General features: G+C 36.9%; 1 protein-coding gene across 1 annotated transcript in view; it reads right to left on the minus strand.

Annotated features, from left to right (window-relative positions):
- The window catches only part of CUL5 (cullin 5), a 92,964-nt gene that overhangs the window by 10,220 nt on the left and 69,861 nt on the right, over positions 1-12,883 (minus strand). The window contains 4 exon segments of the mRNA XM_041770690.1: positions 583-706; positions 3,609-3,740; positions 4,541-4,673; positions 11,469-11,533. Of these exon segments, the coding sequence (XP_041626624.1) occupies positions 583-706; positions 3,609-3,740; positions 4,541-4,673; positions 11,469-11,533 (454 nt within the window).

Consider the following 12,883-nt stretch of genomic DNA (forward strand, 5'->3'; position numbering starts at 1 on the left):
ATGTCAGGCTCTCTGCTCAGCGGGGGGTGGGGAGGGGAGGTGTCTAGTCTGCTCCTCCCTCTCCGTCTACCTGCCAACTCCCCCTGCCAAATATTCTTAAAAATTAAGAATAAATACAATACATAAATAAAGATAAAATCTTAAAAAAGAAGCAATTTAGTCTCTTCATGTGGCTGGATCTGAAACATGTAAAGCACAGGCAACTGAGCATCCAACTCTTGTTTTCAGGTCAGGTCATGATCTCAGGGTCATAAAATTGTGCCCCATGTTGGGATCTGTGCTCAGTGCAGAGTCTGTTTGAGAGTCTCTCTTCCTCTCCCTTTGCCCTTCTTGCTCATGTTCTCTCTCTCAAATAAATAAATAAATCTCAAAAAATAAAATAATAATAAAAAATATACACATAAGCAGGATTAGCAAATCTAAATTCTGTTAGATTCTGTTTTGCTGGATGTCTTCAAGGAATGTGGACTCTGTAACATCTTTGTATCTGTTATTGCTATGGCTCATTTTTAATATATTGGAAAATAAAGATATTTTCTTTAAAAAGGTTATATACACACACACATAATAATAAAACAATACCTGGTAAAGCCAATTTATTATTTTTGTGCATTTCCTTAAAAGCTTGGTTCAAATCTTCAGATACTTTTATGTCCTGAAACATTCTAGCAAGCTTGTTTACATAATCTGCTGGCATACCAACTTCCTATGAAAAGCAAAGACAAAAGAGGTAATGAACAATAATATAATCTGATATACTATTAGGAAAAACTTTTAATGGAAAACTAAGTCTCAGATGCCTTAATATAAAATCATTCCCCTTTTATTTATTAGAATATTTATATTCTATACTATTAAATTTGATTCTTAAAAACTAAACAAGGTCACCCCAGCTTTCTCTGCATGATTCCAATAGACATGAATCAGTCACTGCAGCATAGTTCAATAATACCAATCTCTCAACAACACAAGTCAACTCTCAGTTATCACCAAATATGAAATGTGAGGAATGTATAAAGTACAAGATCTACTTCTCATCAGTGACCAGTCATAACACTTTTTTCAAGATCTGTTAGTTATCTGTTTATTCAGTTTATCCACAGAAAGCAAAGCATACAGTTTTGTAGCATCCTTGCCTTCCAGTGATAAATCCACTTAACATTTTATAAAAATGGATAATCAAGAGACCTAAGTGGCAAATGACGATAATAAAAGCATACGAAGGAAATAAAAATAAAGCTGGAAACGAAAATAATCTAATAGAACATAAACGGCACATTGAGGTTGTAATGTTGATACTGCCAACAATGAAGACTCTAAATATACAGGAATAGGAACTTAAGGCAAATTATCTTAAGGTAAGTTTACTGAAGGTAAATTATCAATATAAGTGAGAAAACAGGACGCCTGGGTGGCTCAGTGGTTGAGCATCTGCCTCAGAGTGTGATCCCAGAGTCCGAGATCAAGTCCCACATCAGCCTTCTCCCTCTGCCTATGTCTTTGCCTTTCTGTGTCTCTCATGAATAAATAGTCTTTAAAAAACAACAAACATAAGTGATAAATGAGTAGTAACAAAAACAATCAAGAAGCCCCAGAAGAAGCAACACCAGCAAAAACTTTCACAACACCGAGAGCTCAAAAAACAACAGGCTGGAAGCCGACGACCCAAATTTACAGAGAGTATCACAACTCTCCCAAGGCACAGGGAAGATGCTGACACCGAATTCTAAGTCACAAGTCGAGAAGGCCAGGGCTTGTCAAACTACTCTTCATGTACAGGACAGTCTTCCTGAGATACAACTCATCTACCATAACACTCACTCTTTCAAAGTATACAATTAAGTAGGTTTTGGTGTATTTACAGAGTCTCTGTGGACTGCCCATTGTGAACATTTTGTTTTAGTGGAATCATATACTACGTGGTCTTTTGTAAATTCTTCCACTTAACATACTTTCAAAGTTTACTCATGTTGTAGCGTGTGTCAGCACTGCTTTTCTCTTGACTACTAAATATCCCATTATATGATTAAACCATATTTTGTTCATCCCTTCACCAGCTGATTGACAATTTGGGTTGTTTTCACTTTGTGGCTCTTATTAATTATGCTGCTGTAAACATTCATAGACAAGGTTCATTTCTCTTGAGAAGAATTACTTAGGAGGAGAATTGCTGGGTTGATTCTATGTCTAACTTCTAGGAACGGCCAAACTGTTTTCCCTGGTGCCTGCATGATCAATTTCTCCTCTCCCTGCCACACTTGTTTTCTTTTTATTTTTAGCCACCACAATGAGAGTAAAGGAGAATGGGAGGAAAGCAGGAGTAAAGTAAGTTATCTCACTGTGTTGTTTTTTTTTTTAAAGATTTTATTTATTTATTCATGAGAGACAGAGAGAAAGAGAGAGAGAGGGACAGAGACATAGGCAGAGAGAGAAGCAGGCTCCCCATGGGGAGCTTGATGTGGGACTCGATCCTCATACTCCAGGATCACGCCTTGAGCTGAAGGCAGACGCCCAAGCACTAAGCCACCCAGGTGTCCCTCTCACTGTGGTTTTGATTTGCGTTTCCCTAATGACTAATGATGTCCAACACCTTTGATACATGCATTGGCCATGTAAATATCTCCTGGAAAGAAATGTCTATTTTAATATTTCACCCATTTTAAACTCAGGTGTCTTTTTACTGTTGAGTTGTAAGAGTTCTTTATGTATTCTAGATACAATACTGGACATATGAATTGCAAATATTTTTCTAACTACCTCAGGTTTTTACAAAGAAATAGTACTTTAGTTCTAAAAGATTCTATCCTTTGAATTACAGTGTCCTAAATACATATTCATTTTACAATTTTCTTCCCATGTGTGAGTTCTTAATGTTTTAGAAATTTCTCAGTTACAAAACAATTTTCCCCACTGACTGTTAACATTAAGATCATGTTGCACACTGTCAGTTTGCAGAGTAATTTTTACTATCCTACACTATCATGCAAATCAGAGCAATCTATGTGTATTTTGAAATATATATAAATGAAAGACATATAGAGCACATATAACTACTTTTTGATCTTATATATGAATATAATATTATGTATCTTAACACCATATAAATAAAAGACATTCATTTTATTTTTTTAAAGACATTCATTTTAATATAACTCAAATCCCATTAAAGTGAACTGACAGGAGCAGACTTAAAACAGATATGAGAATCTAGTCATAATCAATTAGCACTGATTATTTAATAAATAAGCCATCATCTTTCATGTACTGGTTCTTTTAGCTACATAAAGGTCGTTATTTACAAGCACCCTTAAGCATTTGGTACTAAAAACACCTTAATGCAATTATCTATCCATAGCCCATTTAATAAGGCCAGTTCAAATGGAAGCGGAATATAGCGGAAGAAAAGCAATAGCAAGGGTGTTTCATTAAAAGTCTTTATTAAGAAAATATACTTTATTAAATATCACTTTATTTCATATTCTTAATGCTATGCTCTTATAAAACGTCCCCTACTTCTTTGACACTAATATCACCAAAATGTATTATTGAAGAACGCATAAGAATCATGTGCTATATTAAGGAAAACAAGTATTAAAAAATGTACTTACTCTTAGCCACTCTACCATATTCTCTTCGATTTCACTATCAGCAGAGATGTCTAATATAAGACGTCGTGTCAAATGAGCTTTGTGGTATCTCATAAAAACATCCTTATTTTGTACGTATTTAAGTACCAACAGCTGCACAGAAAACAATGCTACTTTCAATTCATCTTGGCCATCTCTCTGAGACCTTTACATAACCACAATGTTAAAATCCCAAAATTTACCGAAGCCTACAGAGTTAGAAGCCTGCTGAACCACCCAACTCTGAAAAATGACTCGCCCCAATATCCTACTTTACTACTTTAAAAGTTAGCACATTTGAGACTGTAATCAAATCACCTTTTAGTTCCTATAAACATTAATTTTCTGGATTTAATAAATAATGTAATAAAACTTTACATGAAAATTACGGGTTATTCCCAAAATTTCTCTTCTCTATAGCCTTCTCACTGTGATCTGACACTAATCTTCTAAGCCTTTTGTCTATCTTTTCTATCTTTACTTCTTTATTTTTTTCCTCTTTGCATTCCTGGGCTTATAGCATATTACACTAACACCCAGGAGACAGAAATGCAAGGTACTAACTACACTCACTCATTCCAAGTTATCTATATCTAGCTCTCACAAAGAAAGAAGTGACAAACTTCCAGACTCTCTACTGTCATTTCCCCTTCTTTGTCCTTTAATGGGAGCCAGCATTGAATACCTTTAAAAGAATCAAGCAAGGGAAAGAATTAAACACTATTTCCCTTTTCTAGAAGCTACAAAATAAAAATTTCCAAGAAGAGAAATAACTGGCCTGGAGAGCTCTTACACTATCAAATTCCACAACATTCCACAACATGAGCCGCGCTCACAGAAAGTCTCTTCAGCACCACACAAATTCCCAGTAAGGTAATTACAATTTGTGAAACTTAAGAAAAAAAAATACATACCACTTCTTTAAGCTTTGCTTCAATCTCTTCAGATGTTAGTTTTTTGCTTAATGGGGTTTTTCTTAGCAACATGTCACAGTAGTTGGCAAGCAGCTCAGGGCATTTTGATTCAGGCTGAGTTTTTAATCCCACCCTAAAAAACAAATTCAAAGCAGTTGATGAAAACTGACTGATATCTGCACATATTTTTTTCTAAAGCAGATTTTTCACAAATTTCTTTTGTATAAATGCAGTGATGAGCGCTAAGAGAACGATGAATAGACGATGAGGGTGCAGAGCTGAAGGAGACACTTTCTCTCAGGTTCCTGATGCTGAACCTAAAGGACCCTGGGAGTGAGGCCCACAGATATTCTGTGGGCCAGATATTCTGAGGCCAGGCAATGCCCTGCCCACTCTAGTGGCCTTGTCAATGATCTTTACAATTTTTATTCAGGTACTTACTTGCTAAATACTTTTGAAAAAACTGTAAGTCCTTGCATTTTATAAGTTAACATTTAAAACTTTTCATTAGTATGTCAAGAAAAAACTGTTCCTTTGCTCTCTGGAATGTAACCCACATAACCTACATCACAGTGATGTGACACCTGTCACCGATTTTATTTTTTAATTTTTATTTTTAAAAAAGATTTTACTTATTTATTCATGAGAGACATACAGAGAGAGAGTCAGAGACACAGGCAGAGGGAGAAGCAGGCTTCATGCAGAGAGCCTGATGTGAGACTCGATCCTGGGACTCGACTCCAGGATCACGCCCTGAGCCAAAAGCAGGCGCTAAACTGTTGAGCCACCCAGGGATCCCCCATCACCATTTTAGAAAACTGTACACAAACTTTTCTTAAACAATGAAGAACTCGTATCTCTATTTTACTTTGCCAACAAAATTTAAAAACCAGTGTACTTTTATGGTTGAAAGTCTTGCATATATTCTTTATCCTGCTTCTCTAAACTACAAATGTGAATAAATTTAAATCAACATTTTAGAATTTGTGTATATAAAATTTGTTATTTTCCCAGAATTGAGTTATTCATTTTAAGTACACTACTTACCAAAACTTTTTCCCCTCCTACTTAATGAATCCAGAAATTACAACCAATTTTACTTCTACTCTTTGTAACTGTATGTCTAGCCCTGAAGAATCTTATTCAGGTAAGTAAGTAGATCAGACTGCAAAGCTATTTTTTTTTTTCTTTTTAAGGATTTTATTTATTCATGAAACACAGAGAGAGAGGCAGAGACACAGGCAGAGGGAGAAGCCCTGCAGGGAACATGATGCAGGACTCGATCCCAGGATTCTGGGATCACAACCTGAGCCAAAGGCAGATGCTCCAACCACTGAGCAACCCAGGTGCCCGGAAAAAGCTTTTCTGATGTTACTCAATTCGTTGAGAACCTCCTGAGTAATTTGCTTAAAAAATACATACAGATCTAACAAAAAAGGGTTATTTTTAGTAATGCATCAAAGTATCAATTGGGTGGAAAGCCAAGAACTGGGAAATCATGTGACCTCCAAAAGGATCTGGTACCTAATTATTAGAAATTCATTTTCTGACATCAATCCCAATGTTTCAAAATATTCCTTCCTTATACAACTTGGAGGCTTTTCATGTTTTGAGGCAACACACCACAGTAAGAATAGAGAGGTGTGCTTTTCTTTGTAAAGCAGGGAAGATTAATGGTGGGAAGAAGTAGAAAGGGCAGATCATAATGATAGCTTCCACCAACAGCTTCAGCATAGAGGAGGCAGACGTAGAGGCAGAGGACCAGCATCCACACTGGCAGACTCCAGGAAGGTTTTCTGCATCCAGGCTGAAGACCACTAACTTACTTCTCAAGAACCCCTCTATCTCTTCCAATCTATTGGCACTGTTACAAAGCTTGGCTCCTGCAGTAACTACTGCCCTAAGTTAAGGGTAGTGCTCTATTTATCTTCCTTCCTCCAATTCACTCTGCTGAAAAGTGGTTAGTTCATCAACGTTTCTTTGAAGGTAGTGTCATTTCCCCTCTGGTGGCTGTTTTAAAGCCTTGTTTGTTTGCAGTTTTTAGCTGTTTCACTGTGACATACTTGGGAATGGTTTCATCTGCGTTTATCCTGCTTGAGATTCAAAGAGATGCCTGAATCTAAGAGTTGCCATCTTGCAATAATTTTGGAAATTTCTGGTCAATCCCTCTTCAAATACTGCTGTGTCCCCCTTTTCTGTTCTCTGTGATTCCAATTACATCTTGCTACAGATATTCTGGCTTTCCCCAGTTAACAATTTCCACCTATTTGTCTATTAATATGTATTATTTGTTACTATTTATTTTCTTATTTATTATTACTAAGATCTAATTCACATACGATTTATGTCCATTAACACAATTCACTGTTTTTAAAGTATACCTACAGACTTGTGCAACCATCATAATGAAGTTTTGAAACATTTTCATGATCCCCAAAAGAAACCCTGTACGCATTAGCAGTCAAATGTCATTCTCCAGCTATCCCTCCCTGCCAGTGCCTGGCTACAAGTAATCTACCTTGTGCCTTTATGGATTTCCTTATTCTAAACATCTCAATAAAGGGAATCATACAATATGTGGTCTTTTGTGACCGACTTCTTTTACTTAGCATGATGTTCTTAAGATTCGTCATATCATAACATATACTGGTAGTTCATTCCTTTTTTATTGTGGTAAAATTTTACCATTTTAACTATTTTTAAGTTTACAGTGGCATTTAGTACATTCATAATATTTTGCAAATATTACCAAATATCTGTGTGCAGAGCTTTTTCACTATCCTAAACAAAAACCCTACACCCATTAAACAATAAACTCCTACTCCCCTCACCCCCAGCTGATGTCTATTTTGTTTTTTATATCAATGAATTTGCCTATCCTAGATATCTCATATAAGTAGAAAGATACAAAATGTGTCCTTTTGTATATAGTTGATTTTACTTAGCATATTCTCAGGGTTTCATTCATACTGAAGCATGTAATAGAATTTCATGTTGTTTTATGGCTGGATAATATAGCATTGCATGAATATACCACATTTTGCTTACCCATTCATTAGACAATAGGCATTTGGGATTTTTCCTTTTGGGGGAGCTATTAAGAATAATGCTGCTACAAACATTTGTGTACAAATTTTTGAGTGGGTGTACGTTTTTGTTTCTCTTGGCTATATACTCAGAAATAGCATATAATGCAAGTCAACAGCCATTCATTATCAAAACTTTTAACAAGCTGGGATAAAAAACAATCTAATTAAGGACATCTATGAAAAGCCCTCTGCTAACTTTGTACTTAGTGATAAAATATTAAAGGTCCCCCCTCACCAAGCTTGACAAAAAGGGCAGGGATGCCCACTCTAACTACTTTCATTCAACATTGTACTTAACGATCCTAACCAGTGTACCAAGGCAAGAAAAAGAAGCAAGTGGTATAAAGATCAGAAAGGAAGAAGTAAAGCTGTTTATGGATTACATGATTATTTATAGACAAGTCTTAAGAAATCTACAAACAACTATTAGAACTGATAGCTTTGACAAGGTAACTGGATATAAAATTAATACACAAAAATCAATTCTACTTCTATATTCTAGCAAAATACTGGAACATCAAGTGTTCATGGAAAAAAGAACAAATTATACTACTCGACTTACTACAGAACTATATTAATTAGGACTATGTAGTAATGGCCTACAGATACCCAAATAAATCAATGGAATAATATAGAGAGCCCAGAAATACACACATTTTTTAGGTCATTTGATATTTGACAAAAGGCACCAAAGCAATGCAGTGGGGATGGAAAATATTTCCAATAAATGGTGATGAGAACACTTGCTATCCATATGGAAAAGAAAAAAATCATTAAATTTAACCCCCTACTTATAAGTAATCATTAATTAAAGATGGATCTTAGAACTAAATGTGAAAGCTACAATTATAAAGCTTCTAGAAGACACAAAACATTATCTTTGTGTCATATAGAAATCGAGGTTTTCTAGACAAAACCAAAAAGCAAGAACCATAAAAGAAAAGCAAGTACCTCTCAAAGAATCTATATACAGACTACCTAAGAACCTTTATAGCTCCCTAATAAAAAGGAATAATGCAATGGAAAAAAAAAAAACAGGCAAAAATGCAGAATTGATATTTTATAAAGGAAAATGTAAGAAGGCCAAATAGTACAGGAAAAAGTGCTCAGTAGCAACAGTCATGAGAGAAATGGAATTACAACCATAATGAGATCATCACTACATACGTCTAGAATGACTACAATTAAAATGACAACTCTAAATGTTGGTAAGAATGTAGATCAACCAACACTCCCTTGCTTTACTGGTGTGGGGGTAAAGCAGTACCAACACCTGGGAAAAGAGGACCACTGTGACTCACAAAAACAATGGATGAAAGAAGCTTTACACACAAAAGTACGTATTGTAGGATTCCATTTAGATCAAGTCCTCGATCAGGCAAAACTGATCTATGCTGAAATAATCACAACGGTGGCTACTCCGGAAGGAGGCGAGGTAGGATCACATGGGATGTGCATGGGGGATTTTCACTGTCATCTTCACAGGTCTGGGGCGGGGGGCACATCTGTGAAATCTCACAAAACCGTACACTTAGGATTTATAAATACACCAGTGTGTAAATTTTATCTGAAAACCTAAACTGACACCAAATTCCATTCAGGACTACATGCTGAAGTGTTCAGGGAGTGAAAGTTACTGGTGCCTGAAACATCTTTTTTTTTTTTTTTTTTTTAAGATCTTATTTATTTATTCGAGAGAGAGCAGAGTGAAGAGAACATGGGGGGAAGGGCAAAGGGAGAGGGAGCAGCAGGCTGCTGCTGAGCTCGGAGCCCAATATGGGACTCGATCTTAGGACCCTGAGATCATGACCTGAGCTGAAGGCAGATGCTTCACTGACTAAGTCTCCCAGGCACCCCCTGAAACTTCTTTTGAAATTAATTTTAAACATTGACTGATGGATGTACAGAGAGATACATATTTGACAAAGCAGCAGAGTGACAAAAATTCAAAAATTTTCATTAAAAAATGCTGGGAGGGATCCCTGGGTGGCGCAGCGGTTTGGCGCCTGCCTTTGGCCCAGGGCGCGATCCTGGAGACCCGGGATCGAATCCCACGTCGGGCTACTGGTGCATGGAGCCTGCTTCTCCCTCTGCCTGTGTCTCTGCCTCTATCTCTCTCTCTCTGTGACTATCATAAATAAATAAAAATTTTAAAAAATGCTGGGAGCAGGGGTGAAGAGGAAGACCTTTCTTTATCCATATGAAGAGATTTTGAATACATAGTGTTTATATGTTTCATTTATTTCACAATGTATAAAGAAAACAAGTTACTACGAAACTATATGACCCAGGTATCTTCCACTTTAACATCACTAAGCTGAACATGGCTCAAAAAAGACAAAATGAAAACAAATAAAACAAAGAATTCTTTTTTTTTTTTAAAACAAAGAATTCTAAACAATTACTTTTCATTCCTAAGAAAGCTACTTATCAAATATTTTAGCGTTTATATTTAAACTTTGTTTAAAATAGCAATTCTAGGGGTGCCTGGGTGGCTCAGTTAAGTGGCTGACTCTTGGTTTCATGATCTCAGGGCTGTGGGATTGAGCCCGTGACCAGTTTCGTACTTGGTGGGGAGTCTTCCTCTCTTTCCCTCTGCCCCTGCCCCGCCATGTGCTCTGTAAAATAAATCATAAACAAACAAACAAATGCAATTCTTGGGGCACCTGGGTGTTCAGTCAATTGAGCCTACGACTCTTGATTTCGGCTGAGGTCATGACCTCAGGGTCCTAGGATCCAGCCCTAAGTTGGGCTCCCTGTTCAACAGGGAGGCTACTTGAGATTCTCTCTCCCTTTTCTCCTCTCCCTGCTCAAGCACATGTGCTCTCTCTCTAAAAGAAATAGATAAATCTTACATAGTGAATCTTAGCTAGAAATAATATCAAAACATTTTTTTCAATTTACCTTTAGTACTACTCAGTGCCACTCTAAAGATACCGTAACTAGCTCAGCCTTCTTAATTTTTAAATTTAACTTGTTAATTTTCCATTTTAACTCATTAAATTTTGATTTTTAAATGGGAATATAGATATTTACATTAAAACTGACTTCCCGGGATCCCTGGGTGGCGCAGCGGTTTGGCGCCTGTCTTTGGCCCAGGGCGCGATCCTAGAGACCCAGGATCGAATCCCACGTTGGGCTCCTGGTGCATGGAGCCTGCTTCTCCCTCTGCCTATGTCTCTGCCTCTCTCTCTCTCTGTGTGACTATCATAAATAAATAAAAATTAAAAAAAAAAGAAAAATTAAAAAAAAAAAACTGACTTCCCATGGGGGCACCTGGGTAGCTCAGTGGCTGAACATCTGCCGTTGGCTCAGGTCGTGATTCCAGGGCCCTGGGATGGAGTCCCACATCGGGCTCCCCGCAGGGAGCCTGCTTCTCCCTCTACCTAGGTCTCTGCCTCTCTCTCTGTGTCTCTCATAAACAAATAAAAACACTTTTAAATAAATAAAATCTAAAAATAAAATGATTTTTATTTTTCATTATGGTGAACTGAGTTACATTCTATGCTTTTTATAATAAAGTAACTTTAGTGACTAATAAGGAGGGAAAAACAATCACATAGAGATTCAAAAAGATTAAGAACTTTTTAAAAAAAAAAAACTTTTTCTACGTAAAAAAGTAAGATCAACATTTTTTGGTCACCATGGAGAGAGTATGAAATTATAATTTGAGACTTTTTAATATTCAAAGGCAGCATTAAAAATCATAAAAGTAAAATAAAGCATAGCAACAAAAATCAAATCTAATAGTTTTAGGGAGATAGGGCACTACGCATACCCAATAATGTATAATACACTGAAAAAGTTAAGAATTTTAAACATGATTTTTAAAAACTTACCCTTTCTGCTTCAAAGGTAATTCAAGTTTAAATATGGTAGCATCATTAACAACTGCTTTATATGCCTGCAAAGAATTTACAATGAAATGAACATTATTTTTAATATTTAAAATACAGTTCAATATTTTAATGGTGTCTGTGGCCTGATAGAAGTTTTTAAGTCATGACTTTAGCGTGCTCCCTCTCACATCAGGACTATCATTATTCTCAGATAGGGGGGGTCTCAACGGTGCCTGACAACTACTCTGTGCACATACTCTCCCAGAACATCCTTCATACACTGCCTTTCCCTTCAGCCTCTTACACTTCCTCCCCTGTGAGACCTAGAACTGAGAATGTGGCTCAGTATTGTTAATAAAGACTCCCCACTGAGCGGGTTGCCCAACATAGGACTTGATTCCAAGACTCTGGGGATCATGACCCAAGCCAAAGGCAGATGCTTCACTGACTGAGCCCCCCAGGTGTCTCCAAACATATCATTATTTAAATCTTAACATTTTCTCTTGCCTTTGCTCATCTCCAGCTCCTGTGTCACTTCTTTCTCTCAGCTAAACTCCTGGAAGAATTACCTAATGCATGGTCTCCACTTTTTCTACCACCACCACTCCTATTGGAAAAACCCTCCCAACCAGGCTTTCGTACCACTGCTCAATTTAATCATTCTTGCCAAAGTCACACACAACCTCCATGCTGCTGAAGACAAAGCTTAATCCCCACCTTAACGGACAAAACAGCATTTTAAACTAGCACATCACACCCTCCTCTGGAACCTGTCATCTATGACGCTGTACTCTCTTGGTCATTCCACCCATTATCCTCTCTCTGCATGAAAGCTGGTTCTTCATCTTTCTCTTAACAAAAATGACAGTGCCCCAGGCCAGTCCTTGGATCTTTTCTCTTTTCTATCTTTACTCAACACACTGGTGGTCATGGCCAGTGTCAGTGTTTTAAATGCCACCCATACGCTAAAGCTCCCAAATTTATTATTTCAGGTCTATTCTTTCCCTTACATGCCCAACTTGACATTGCCACACAGATGTTTAATAAACATTTCGAAGTTAACAGTCCCAAACTGAGTTCCTAACCTCCTTACAGCCATCCCTCCGAAAACCTGCTTCTCCTTTGGTCTTCTGCATCTCAGCAAGCATGTGCTTAGCATGTGCTTAGCAAAACAAAAAACTGCATGTGCTTAGCATGTGCTTAGCAAAACAAAAAACTGTCATCCCCAATTGTCTCTTTTTAGCACATTCTACATCTGATTAATTAGTAAATTGTGTATAGTTTGTTGTCATAATCAGCATCCAACCAATTTTAACGACCCCTACCCACTATCATTCTGGGCCAAGCCTCCAACATTACCTATAAATGAATTATTTAAATAGGTTCTTAGCCAATTTTCTTACTTCTTCTCTTGA

This window comes from Vulpes lagopus, chromosome 10 (assembly GCF_018345385.1).
Source record: "Vulpes lagopus strain Blue_001 chromosome 10, ASM1834538v1, whole genome shotgun sequence".
In the NCBI taxonomy this organism is placed as follows: Eukaryota; Metazoa; Chordata; class Mammalia; order Carnivora; family Canidae; genus Vulpes; species Vulpes lagopus.